The sequence below is a fragment of the Propithecus coquereli genome, unplaced genomic scaffold (assembly GCF_000956105.1).
Source record: "Propithecus coquereli isolate 6110/MARCELLA unplaced genomic scaffold, Pcoq_1.0 Scaffold890, whole genome shotgun sequence".
NCBI lineage: Eukaryota > Metazoa > Chordata > Mammalia > Primates > Indriidae > Propithecus > Propithecus coquereli.
In genome coordinates, this window is record NW_012155174.1 from 251,220 (window position 1) to 265,006 (window position 13,787).

At 42.3% G+C, this 13,787-nt stretch overlaps 1 protein-coding gene across 2 annotated transcripts in view; it reads left to right on the forward strand.

Moving 5' to 3' along the window:
- FAM120A (family with sequence similarity 120A) overlaps positions 1–13,787 on the forward strand; it is a 115,570-nt gene that overhangs the window by 81,632 nt on the left and 20,151 nt on the right. For both annotated transcript variants that reach the window (XM_012664455.1, XM_012664456.1), the window contains exon 11: positions 9,164–9,413. In XM_012664455.1, the coding sequence (XP_012519909.1) occupies positions 9,164–9,413 (250 nt within the window). The remainder of the gene's footprint in view (positions 1–9,163; positions 9,414–13,787) is intronic.

Consider the following 13,787-nt stretch of genomic DNA (forward strand, 5'->3'; position numbering starts at 1 on the left):
GCTCTGCAGGGCTCCCATTTTTGACCTTCTGTGTCCACGATGGCTGGAGATACCATTTGGAACACAAAGTGTTGTAAATGACATTCTTCTCAAAGATCCAGGACATTCTTAAATGTACATATTTGCATTGTTCTCTCACATTGTGATTCATTTCCTCACAAAAGAATGGCATTTCTTATTTTGTTTGCAGAGGGTGGTCACTTGTCCCACCCTGTCACTGCTCTTCTCTTCTCCTTTGGCCTAACCAGGGCCCCAGGCCCTCTTTGTCTGTTGCTCCTTTTTCTCCTGGGCTTCGCATGCCTGTGCTGCAGGCTGTGTCTGGTCCCATTCCTGTGACGTCCAGGCTGCTGCAGCCCGTTCATCCTGTGCACAGAGCGTTGTGCTGGCTTTGTGGTGGAAGGTATTCTTTTTTTATTTGCTTATGTGTTGCAACAACAGGGTTACCTTTACACAGCAAACTCCTCAAGGAGCTTCCAATGATCATAACCTCAGGTTGAATATGAGTGGGCCTTGTGGCCACTGTGCTGGCGTATGGAGTTGGATGTGACTGTCCCCTATGCCTCCAATTTCAGGGTGTCCCTCCATCGTCAGTGTGCTGCAGTGCCAAACATGCTCAGGAAGTAGTCTTGACTTCTTGTGTCCTGCTGCAGGTCTGCGGCACACACAGCTGATGGTGCTTGCTGCCGTCATCAGCTGTCTTGGGCCTAGGTTGGGAGGTCTCATGCTGGGCCTGTGAGACACTGTCCTGCTAACAGACAGTAAGAGAAAGCATTCTGAAGGGCCAAAGTATGCAGAGCACACGGTGGGGAAAGGAAGAAGTCGCTGGAAGCCAAGCAGGGTCACGGCTTTAGTGATGTCTGCTTGTCCATGACCCTGCTCTGACCAGGCCAACTCCAGCTGGGTTCAGAGCTCACAGGAATGGAGCCATCAAGGGAAGAAAAGACAAGAGGGCTGGAGAACTCTGGGGTGACTCAAGCAGATAGGATGCCATTGACCTAAGCAGAGGAGGAAAGGGACATAGGAGAACACAAAAAGGAATGGAGACAGCACGCTGCGCTGGTTGTTCTCTTGAGACGTGGCCGAGTTGCCAGAAGGCCGTAGCTTCGGGGTGTAGGGGGGGTCTGCCCTTCCGCTTTCTCCTCCTCTTCCTTCTCCTCCCCTCCTCCTCTTTTTTAAGGATAGGAGACTGAATAGTTTGGTTATTGTTATTCTTTTGACCAGTGGGAAGGATTTAGTGGGGGAGAGATATAATGAATTTACAGAAAAAATAGGAAAAAATTAGAAAGTTCTGGATAAGGATTTGATGTTAGTAGGGGTTAGGTGGGAGGGAGGAGCAGAAGGAGGAACACATATGTTGGGATCACCTTTCTTGGTGAAGGTAGGAAGAACTGGGGGAAAGGATACCTCAGCTCTGGTTTGGGAAAGGGAGCCATCTGGCAGTGAGCAAAGGATGAGAGCCCAACTGGGGCTTAGTTGACCAATCTGTCATGGAGTGTGGGTATCTTCTCCACCATGGAGGAGGCGTGAAGGCTGCCCTTTGCCAAATGTAATTTAATACTTCTTCAATGGTAAATGAGATTTTAGAAGTGATTTCATAAACATTTATGTCTATTGTTATTGTGTATTAGTCTTAAGAGGACTGTCCAGCAGGCAATAGAAGAATGAATGATAACTGGTATAGGTACACAGCCTGTTGGAGAAGAAGATCCAAAGTTTGGTGTGTTAGAAAATTAAACTCACTTGTGTTGAGAATATGTGTAATCACTGAGGTTCTTTGAAAGGTCAGCGCTAAACAAATTACACTCTTTTCTGCTCAGGTGATTTGCAACTTGCGGTTTAGACTTTTCCATAGAGATGAGGAGCCACTGAAGGTTTGGTATTTGGTTTCTGTTTAGAAAGATGAGTTGGGTAGTGACATGTGGACTGAACCAAAACAGATATGAAGCCTTTAAATGGCAAAGAAAGGGCAGGTTCTGATGACCTTTGCTTAGACAGAGTTAATTAAGCTCCCGGAATTTAAATGTTTAGAAAAATGTGTTATTAATGTGCTATGACAAATAAAAAATTGCCTCTGAATGGAGAAGATGTAAAAATTTGACCTCTGAGTTTAACAGTTGAGAGGCCTTAGTACTACGTGATTAGAGTGGGTGAGATTTTTATGAGCAGCTTTGGAATGTAGATCTTTATGGGGAGCTGGTAAAATTGAGCTTCTATAATGTGTTACATGAGGGGAAAACAATCCGATAAAAAGGTTTTTATGGCAGTAATACATTCCTGATTATCACTCTTAATTGGAATACCAGCTCTCCCCAGTTTTGTCCTGAGAATCTCTTGTGATCATTGAGCCTGAATGCTCTCAACTTGCTCAAGACAAATTTTGTGAGAAATTAGTAATATGCATGGTATGATTGCATTAAAATGCCTCCCTTATAACCTGTTGATTAGATTTCAGCTGACTGAATACTAACTCTGATCATCATCTGGCCATTGATTTAGGCTTCATTACTTGAAATATCTATTAATTGGTTACACATTTTAACATTATTAAGAAGAATGCTACAGCTGCTTGATGCTCTAGATGAGCTAGGGAAAATGTCTGGTTGTACTGAAAGGAAGCTGACCTTGAAAGGTTTCTCAGGTTCTTGGTTGATGATGATTGTATTTAAATCTTATTGACATAATGTTGTCTAATTTACGGTCACTCTTATGGACCACATATAGGTTAAATGAAATCATTGGCACAGTGGAAGAAGATGCATAAGCCACAAAGTGCCCTGGGAGGGCAGGTCCCCATGAAGAGTTATCTTAACCCCACTTGGCTTTCCATTGTGGTCTGGCCACTGAGACCTCTGCCCATGGGCTCCAGAGTGAGCCAGGTGCTCCAGCAGCTGATGGAGACATGTCTGAATGGAAAATTTGTGATCTGAAATAGCTTCAGAATCATACATGTGCAGATGTATGTTCTTGTTAATGGTCCCTGTAAAAATAAGAAATTTCCCAAGATGACCTTATTATCAGAGTGAACTATTGAAATCTTAAGGGTTGTTTTAAAATATTTAACTCTCAGTAGATTTAAGACATTCATTTGGAAATCTAGTCTCTTGATTAAGGCATATGATGAAGTGTTCATAATTTATAGTGAGTTTTCATGTGGTTTACCAAAGTTTCATTTTTAATGTCATTATACGGTTAAAGTAGGATATCAGACCTTTAAAACATTTCCAGCCCTTTGAAAGTCATATTGAATTACATGCGACAGTTTATTTTTCACTCCTTTCTCTCCATCCCTAGGTTCCATAATTTTGCTTTTGAGAAGTTCATCAGAGTATTTGCTTATTATAGCAGTATGCACCTGGAATTTTAAGCCCTTCCAATGGTGCCCACAGAAGAGAACTGTTAACTCCCAGGGACATGTGGATTCATGCAGATATGATCTGCGGTGACAGTAGCATCTTGTGGTTGGGATGGGGTGGAACCCAGGGACATGTTTCTGCTGCTGGGATACAGGTTGGGCCTGGAGACAGGAGCCCAGGGTCTGGCTTTGAGGCCTTCACCATAGGAAAATACAGATACTATGGCAAGTTTCTTAGACGCACTCCTGTAGTGGAGGAGGTTACGTGTCCCAGTGGCTTCCTCCCTTGTGGTGCCTCTTGGTTGCTCCCAGTAGCTGGGTTTTTTTCCAGGGGTCAGCAGGAGGGGCTGCAGTGATTTGTGGGCAAGCAAGACAGGGTGCAAGGCCTAAATTTTAAAAGATTGTAGTGTAATGAGTAGCCTCAGCTGTAACTGAAGATTGAAAAGTTCAGGAAGTAAAGCTCAGTGATTTACACATTTTTAAATTAACAGTATCCACTTAATAAAATTGGCCTTTGTTTTCCTGTCTCACATTTCCTATAGCAAGTCTTCCCAGTACCTCAAATTAAAGAAGTAAAAAAAAACAGGCTTATAAAAACTAGATGGATACAAATTATAGACATATGAAATAAATTTATAGAACTAAGGAGCAAGTTTATAGATTGTGAGTCCTATTTTTATAGAGAATTTTCTTATATTTATTTTTGTACTTTCTAAACTCTCAAGAGAAGCCAAAGAGAGCATTGATTCCCTCCCCGCAGCCCCCGCCCTAGTCCAGTTTGCTTTAGAAATGTTTTTATTTGTGCTAATAAATGGGGCTGCTAATAAAAAATAAATAAACTCAGACCTAGTACAGGAAATGATTGCTTAGGAAGACAAATTATATGACAGGCCAGTCTGTGATGTTACTGTTTTGGATTAATACTTATGTCGTAAGTCCTTGAACTTTCGCATTTCTAATACACTAGGAATAACATGCGCGGGAGAATGAGGCGTATCAGCGTGTCTGTAATACCTGTTCTGTGTGTCCTGTGGCCTACTAAGCATTTATATTTTTGTGGACAGTGGGCTGCCTGAGCCTCAGATGTCAAAGGTTTAAGAAAAGCATTCACAGTCTTTTACCTTTGAAAATTACGGAGGTGCTTATAGATACGTCAGCATGAGGAGACGGAGAACCCAGAAGACCTCACCTGCTGCCCAAATGCTGGTGCTGCTTAGAAGTTAGTGGTCAGTTTTTCTGTTAGAAGGAAAGAATAGTCTTTATTATATATCTGTTTTTCTGTTTCTGACCTGATATGAAGCATGTGGAGTTTTTTGTTGTTTTTGCTTATTTTTGTTTGTTTTCATAACAACCCCAGGAAAGCTCAGAAAGTTAGTCAATGGCTCCTCCCCAAATACACACACACACCCCGTCCAGAAGTCTAGTCAGCCAAGGTCTTGGAAGCCATTCATCTCACTGTGTCCTTTTCTCGCCTGTGAACGTGAATACAGGAATGCTGCAGCTCTCCCTTCCTAAGGCCTTCGCTGGCATCACTAATTAATGGTGATGCTCTGGCACTGAGCTCAGAGACATACTTTGTAGTATGGTTTTATGGGCATCCACTGCCAGTCGGCTGGAATTGGCTTACAAAATGAACCATGTCTGTTATTTCTGGGCTGGGATAGATCCCAAAGTCATCATTATAACAGATTTCCAAGGCAGCTAGTTGTCATATGTTAAATGCGCTGCTAGGAGAACATGATTAATATCTGATGGAAAACATTGGGTTTTTACTGACAGCTTAACTATGATAGTGTTTTATAGTCCCCCATTGTATTTTGAAGAGGCCCTTTCTGTGAAAAAAATGCATTATAAATTTAGCCTCTAGTAACATAAAAAACCGATGCTCTAGAATTGTTTTTGTCAGTGTAAAAATCTGGTTTAGTGTAATAATATTCAGTGTTTTAGATGTAGGCTACTTCCTGAAGTAGGGAATTTTCCCATCAGTAGAAGAGATGAGATTAATATTTGTTGATGGTGATAACACAAGATTTATTCATAGATCTTCATCTAGATGAGCTGACCTCTGGGATTTTCTTATTCTCTATTCTACAAAAGCAGCATGAGCATACTTTTCTGCAATACTACCGGTACAGAGACGGTGTTATACCACTGTGCTCTTCTAAGTTCCAGACAGAGCCCTCTCAGGACATTCTGGAGCCCCAGTGCCTTGGTACTATTGTGGGCAAGCACACATACCCAGGGTTTTTTGCAAAAATGATAAAAACCCAGGTTACTTACTGTTAGCAAATACTTACCTTGTATTTGCTTATTTCCTGTGGCTGAACAACACTGTGAGAACTGAGAAGTCCACCCTCCTGGGCAACAGTGACTCCTGGGAAGAAACCAGCAACACAGAGAGAGCACTAGGAGCAGCAGGTGTTCTCCTCCCTGATGGCTGCCCCCAGCTGCCCTGTTTGAGGGGACTTGCAAAGCAGCGGCAAGCCGTTTTCTTTGCTCAGCCCTGGTACCCTTGAGGCTGCTAGGTGTTAAACCCAAAATCAAATGTCCCTTGGAATTCTTTATAAGCACTAATTTTTAATTAAATTTATGTAAGTAATATATAAAATATTAGCTGATCTCATACTTGTCCCTACATATCAAAGGGTGCTAGGTGCTTTTTATGTTTAATCATCAATATTGTGTTACATAGTTAGGTATTAGCCTCTTTTCTTGGTCCTTGGAACCAGGCCCAGGTCTGAGAGTCTAAGGGAAACCCTCACTGTCAGGCACGCGTTCGTGCAGGCCCCGCCTCGCCTGCCTGCCCCTGTCTCAGCCCTGCCTGGCACATAGGAGAGGCTTCATAAATACCCATTAAATGATTGGCCTAAGGTCTCACAGCTATTAAGTGGTGTTGTACTCATAAGATCTCTAAATATTAGATTAAAAACAGATGACCACATTGTAAAAATAAAGCAAATCAAGAGCACCTCCGCTTTCAGAGCAAGCCTTTGGGTTAATCACATCTATTTACTTTGATAAAGACATGTATTTCCTAAATTAGATTTGAGCTATTCTCGGCACGAGTATTGCAGATAGACAACAAAAATGCTTAGCTCTGTGAGAGAGGACAAATCTGTTTCCATCCCTACTACATCTGTAGTCTTGCCTGGCACCGTTCTGAGCCCTGCTAGGACTCAGGCAGCCTTTGGCTGGAGTATTGCCTTGGCCAAGCCCATCAATCAGCAAGAGTCTAGTTTTAGCCCTCAGGAGTGTGTTCATCAGTTGCTGTCAGGGCTGTGTAGAGTCTGAGAAAAGGCACCGGGCCAGGCTCATTCAGGTACACAGGAGGCCCTCAGAGCCCAAATGTGGAAAGCTGTTAAAACCCTGAAGGTAAAATACTTATTTCTGAGAATACCATGCAAAGTTAGGGTGAGTACCTCTGATCTCCACTTAACTTAACCTAGGGCTTTGCAGAATGAAATATGTAGAGGCCTAAAGGTTCTGAATTTGAGAATGAAAATCCTCTACCAACAATTTTTTTCTGGAATGAAAACAAAACATAATAAAATAAATAATTGCTAAAAATGGTTAGAGGTGAGAGCAGTGCTAATAAAAGAGAAAGAAAGAAATGACAAAGGTAAAGGTAGGCTTAGTATGAAGGCCTCCTTGAGAAAACCCCAAGCAGGTTGTACAGTCTAAACCCATGCTGTGTGTGTGTATGTGGGGTGGAGTATGTGATGTTTGTTAAGTGTTTGTGGTGTGGCGTGGAGTGTATGTGATGTGTGTGTACATGTGGAGTAATGTAATAGAAACTAATCTTAGCAGAAACATATTGGTGCACAACTCATTCCAGAAGTTCACTTTGCCTGTTTTCTCTTGGGGCCAAGCAGCCTTTGTGTTGGATCACAGGAGGGAAGGCGGGGTCAGCTCACGGGAAGGCCTGCACATGGTGTGATCCTGTATGTTCTGATACGGCTGCTGTGGAAGCCTCCAGAAGCGGAGAGCTGTGCTGGAGCTCAGCAGGGTCGTGGTGGGGTGGTGCCATAGATTGTGCGTCCAAGGACAGGGTCTGTTTGATAATGGAAACTTACTGGTTTTATATCTGACACCTAAAAATATTGAATAAAAACAAATAGGCATGTATGTATATATATACATGTATACCTGTGTTTTGACTTGAACTTTAAAATGAGAATTTGGAATGTTTTAAATATTCCTTTAACATTTAAACACCAAGATATTCAAATGTAAATGAAAGGAATTTGCCTAAAGACAACAGTGACTTTTTTGTAAAAGGAGAATTTTCAGTGACTGTCTTAACTTGTACCCCTGTTCTGTCCAGTAGGCGTCTCGTAAGGGGACAGTGTCTGGAGCTGGCTCCGGAAGGGCTCAACACAGAGCCCTTGCCTCGAGGTCTTGACTCACAGAGTGTTATGTATGACACTGTTACCTGATTTAGCGGGTATTGAAATGTGTTCAAGCATTTTTTTCTGTTGCTGATAAACTGTATATCCAAGTATCTAACGCCTGACGTTTTTCATTGCATTTTAAGATATTATTGTATTGCCTGACTATATTTATACTTGGAGTGGAATTGGAAATCAGCCAGTTATACATTTAACTCTGTCCTGATTTGGGATTCTTCAGAATGCCTTAGCCATTACTTTAGAGAAAACGAACTCAGCTGGATTAATGTTATCTGGGTAGAATCAAATGTGTTAAAGATCAAATTAGAATTTATTATACCATCCTGGTTTCCATACCAGCTGTTGGCCTTGGAGTGGCCGTGCAGTGGAACGTGTTAGCCAGTGATGGTACCTTTGGTTCATGTTGAGCAGCTTACTGGGCAAGGGGCCACACATCTCCCTACTTTGGTTCTGGTGTTTATTGAACGAAAGCGAACTCCTTGTTACTTAATGAAATACACATCCAGATTTTACCATCGAATTGTTACCTCAGTGCAGTTGATAAGAAATTTTAACATTCTACTGTGCAGTATGGATTGTTTTCATTGTATTTCCCCCATCATACTCTTTTCCTTAATTTATTTGGAAATTATGTGGGAAAATGTGCATGTTTGTGTGTTTGTAAGAATTAATTCAATCTAAGTGGTAAAACAACTGTGGATAAAAGATTATTGTTTTTGTATCATATCAACTTAGAACTTGCTTTTTTTGAGGTGAAATGTTGGAGAATTTTACACTCTGTCTTAAGTCCTTCTGAATATAATAACTGTGTGCTGGCATCATCTGGGATTTCAAAGCCTGGAATATTGCTTCTACTTGTGTCTTACTGTCCAGTCTTCAACATAGAGTTTCACAGTTTCGTTTGTTAAAGCAGGAGGTCCTTAAGTAAAGTGGCTACCAAATGCAAAATATTTTTCCAGTCTAATTTGCGAAAGTATTTATGTATGTAGAAAAAGAGATTAGCTATCTAAATTAGATTTTCCATGTTAAAATAATTAATTGCATACCTCTGTGAATACCAATTGTTATTAAAGCTATTAATAGATACAAAATATTAAAACAAATTTTGCCTAATATCCTTGATGTATACATATTAGTTATATGGGGGAAATCAAGTCATAATTTGATTGAGAAAAAATTTAGCTGGGGCCTGACTAAAAATCTGAATGAACCATTACTTGCACAGAGTAGAGGGGCAAACAAAATAAACATGAGGACTGGGGGCTTGCTAAGGACAGAAGTCATTGTTACCTGAGAGGCGACTTCTTCAGACTCTAATTACTAGAGCTGTTTGTTTTTGTTAAAACTGAAAATAGATTTGCCCATGCATGAATGTGTCTTCTCTGGTTTTTCTTTTCTGTAGTCTCACCAGTGATCATTAAAGAATGGGCAGCTTACAAAGGGAAGTCTCCTCAAACTCCGGAACTGGTAGAAGCTCTTGCCTTCAGAGAGTGGACCTGCCCCAACCTGAAGAGGCTTTGGCTAGGCAAGGCGGTGGAGGACAAGAACCGCAGGATGAGGGCTTTCCTAGCCTGCATGAGGTCGGACACCCCTGCCATGCTCAACCCTGCCAACGTGCCCACTCACCTCATGGTGCTCTGCTGCGTCTTACGGTGGGTGCTGGGCATGGGAGCTGTGACTAGGGACCCCCCTTGGTGTGGGGGCCAAGACCACAGTGTCCGTTGAGTTCTGGAAAGGATAGAAAGTTTATTCCAGATGAATCATGTTGTCTGTTGAAATGTATCCTGATCCCATATTTATATATATTATAGAAATGTAGGCCATGTAAATGTAATATGTATTTTAATTTATGCCATATAGTATGTTTATAGGATAGATATATTTGGTAAGTATATATGGTATGTAAATATTATGTGATGGCTTTAAATGTAGTTTATTCTTTCAATATTAAAGATTTTGAAGGCTATAGAGGGGAGTATATTATATGTTATTTGGAATTCCTATGTAGAGAAAATTTATCTTTCTTCCCCCTTCATTTATTTAATCATTCACACTGTATTGCTTAATGATGGGGCTGTGTTCTGAGAAGTGCATTATTAGGCGCTTTTGTCATTGTGTAAATGTCACAGAGTGTACTTATGCAAACCTAGATGGCAGAGCCAGCTACACACTTGGGCTATGTGGTATGGCCTATTGCTCCTAGGCTACAAACCTGAGTGTGGCATGTTACTGTACTGGATACTGTAGGCGTTGGAACACAATGGTATTACAATTATTAGATGTTTTTGTATCTAAACATAACTAAACATAGAAAAGGTGCAGTAAAAATATTATAATCTGATGGGCCCACTGTCCTGTATGCAGTCTGTTGTTGACTGAAACGTTGTTATGTGGCACGTGAATGTATTTGTCAGTACGGGCTCATGTCCTCATTTTATAGGGTTGTAATCAATTCATTTGGGGTTGTACCCAGTACTGTGTTATTTATCTTGTTGCTTGCATCGCCCCAGCCCCGGCCTTGAGCTCCTTTGGGTTGGCACCTGACACATGCCATCCTTTTGTTTTGGGAGCACTTCCTTGCTTTCAGGCCCTATAAGATGCTTCAGATGCTCCAGCATGAGCTGTCTCTCTAAGGAGCAGCCCTGCTTACTTACCATAGAGAAGGTGTCTAGAAACCCCAATCTGGGTGTCAGTGTGCTCCTGCTGCTGGGGGTTTCTGCATCTAGGCCCTGGAAGCCAACAGTTGCAGGAATATGTGTAGACACTGTTGATGTTTTGAAGTTGATTTGAGTTGGGATGCATACAGGACGTTCATTAGGTTTTGGAGTTGGTTGGTTTGGTTTGGTTTTGAAGCAATTTCAAACTTAGAGAAAAGTTGCAAGTACAATACAAAGGTATTTTTTATTCCAATGCTTTACTGTAATTTTCTAACAGACAAGGACCTTTTCCTTAATAACCACCATCAAAATCAATCCACGCTGATACCGAAGTTCATCCTATCCGGAGGGCCCGTTTGGCTAGTTGTCCCAGCAGCATCCTTTGTGATAAGGGACCGGTTCCAGGCCATCTCTTTGCTTTCAGGGATGATGCCCTGCATAGCTCATTTATCCCGTTAGGTAGGATATTGGCTCTGAGGCCTTGATGCGCAGCATCTGTGGCTTCTCCATGTGGAGTTGCACTCACCTTTTGCAACTGTATGCATTTCATGGGGAGATGCTTAGACACTCGGTAAACATTTCACTCCTCCTTAGACAGCCAACCTGTGTGCATCAGTATGGACTCAGCCTGCTTTTTCTCCAGGAGCTTTCCATCCACTGTACCATTGTCTATTTTGGTGCTACCTTATCAACTGGCCTCTGTGGTCTTGCCACTGACCCTCTCATTTTCTGAGTACCTCTTTCCTTCTCTGCACATATTCTGCCTTCCTTTGTATCTCCCTGCCTCAGCTCCAGGGTCCTCATTTCTCCAAGCAGCCTCAGTTCCTATAAGTAGGGGACAGCATTTAGAAACCAGGCTCTCAGAGTCAGTGGCTCCTCGCTGTGGGAGCTTTGCTTCCTCTGCCCTCCCAGTGCATTTATGAGCCCACCCCAACAGCTACTGCTGTGTGTTCCTGCTTCTCATTGAAAGCAGTGAATTAACCCTGGCTGAATCTAGTGTCCCTGTCCATATTTGCAGGGGACAGTCTAGTCTCACAGCCCCTGGCAGTGAGAGCCCTGGGCTCAGGTACCCTTGTGACCTCTCCCTTGGTAGGGGCCTGTCTGTTGTGCAGTCCCCATTGCTCTTGTTCCTTTAGGGCCTGCCTCACATTCTAGGCTGGCTGCTCTTGGACAAGCACCGCTGACCACCACTCCCTCTGGGTCCCACCTGAGTAACTTTAGGAAAGGAGGGACAGAGCTTTACTCATGTTTTTATTTCCTGAAGTTTCTTAAATTTATAACAAACTTTAAGGTCAATAACTTATTTAGGAAGACTTAAATGGAGGTTAAGTAGAGCATAGCGTGCCAATTTTCATTTGATTTCCATTGAAGATTAACTAATGGGAAAGACTAGTTTTTTTTTGTTTTGTTTTTAGAGTCTTCTGGTTTCCTCTGATGGAAAATTCAGTTAAGGACATATTTTTAGCAATAAAAACCTTACATTAGTCAAAAATTTAAGATTAAGACTTTGGGTGTTATAAAATAAAATTAGCTGTAATGAATTTGGTTGTGTTATTTGTATTTCTCCCTTCCAAGTTTAAAATGATACACGGCCTTTAATGGAACACCTGGCTGTCCACCACGTATCCCACCTAAGGAGCATACTGGGACCCCAAGTGAGAGCACGTCACAGGGAGCCCATGGCTGGGTAAAGGATAAGCGCTGCTGCGCCGTGGAGCATGAAGCTCACGTCATTTCGGCTCTATGCTGAAGTTCATCCTCCGTGGTGTGGTGGCACAAACTCACGTCACTGTCATTCACTCCGTTGCTCATTAGGCTGGTGTCTCGTGGAGTGCTCACTCCTTGTGGACACTGAGACATGCGGACAAGTGGGATGGACAGGAGAACAGTCAGTCTAATCTCTAGAATCCCCGGTAGCAGAGACGGTAGCAGAGGTTGATACAACGTGAGGGTGAAGGCCAAGCATGCAGGTCAGAGCAGGTCTTTGTTGGGGACACAAGGTGGACAAAACAGATGAGGCCTTCCTTTGTCCAAAAGCAGCTTATGTTCTTCTAAGAGACAAGACAGCAGACAAAAAGATGCAGACTGAGTTAAGTCTTGGAAGAACTTGAGTTAAGTCAGTATTAATAAGTAAGATAACAGGGATGGAGAGCATGAGGCTCCCAAACAAAGCTGAAGCAAGTCTGTGTGTGCTCTGGACACGCATCCCAAGATGTTGGTGGTCAGACCAGGTGACACAGCAGGCTGCCCGTGCTGGCCAGGGCCTGTGTCTTTCCTGTTGGAGCTCTGGCTTGTCCCAGCTTCAATGCTTGTAAAGGGCAGTGAGAAGAGGTTGATTCAGGTCAGCCAGCTTTAGAAGGACTCCAGAACAATCTACACAGCCCTCACCCTTCTGTGGTAAGGAAAGGAAGACCAGGGAAGGTTAGACAACTCCCGAGGTCCTGTAGCTGCTTAGCACATCAAGTGACATTTTTGCACTCTTCTCGTTGCATGGAAAAAAAGATCAAGAGAAAAACTTTCCAGAAATTCCATAGATAGATTTAGCAGGCATCTGAAAACATTCTAAATGCACAGATCAGAATAGAATGCGTAAATGAGGTGACCAAGAGGAAGTTATTAGCCACTCTTAACTGGGACGCCGTTGTTGCTATCTGTGTGTTTTGGCATTTGATCTGTGTATCTGTGTGTGTATGTACTTCATATTCTCTGCATCCAGGAAGGTGTTTAGAGGGCTGACCTGCAGGGAGGAGGAGCTGAGTGTGGACTCTGTTATATAAAGCCAGACGGAGGAAATAGCAGATGTTCTGACCAACAGGGCTATTTGTTATCATGGCTAAACAGAGTTCTGAGAGTCTTAGCTGCCAAGAAAAACAGAAAGGACCCTGAGAAAACCAACCTATCCCCAAGACAATCTTTTTCTGATTGAAAATTTTAAAAGGAACCGATAGCCAGGGGCTGGGGTAGAGGGAACTGGGGAGTTGTTTAATGGAGACAGTTTTGGTTTGGGAAGGTGAAAGTCCTGCGGATGGATGGCAGTGATGGTTGCACACCAACGTGAATGCGCTTGATGCACTCAAAAGTGGTTAAAATGGTAAATTTTGTGTGAGGTGCATTTACCGCAATTTTTAAAAATAAATTAATTGAATAAATAAAAATAAAAGGAACATAAAACACGAATACTTAAGGCAAACAAAATTATATATTGAGCTCAGTCTCTTCCACAGTGTTTTTCAGACAGAAGTGGTGGGGAAGGGGCTTCTTCATGGTTGCTATTTCATGCATCAAGCCCTGGCTAAAACTCAGTAAGACTATCGTATTTAAGACTTGTGGCATTCAATCATAAAGGATGTAATTTTTGTCCTTGCAAAT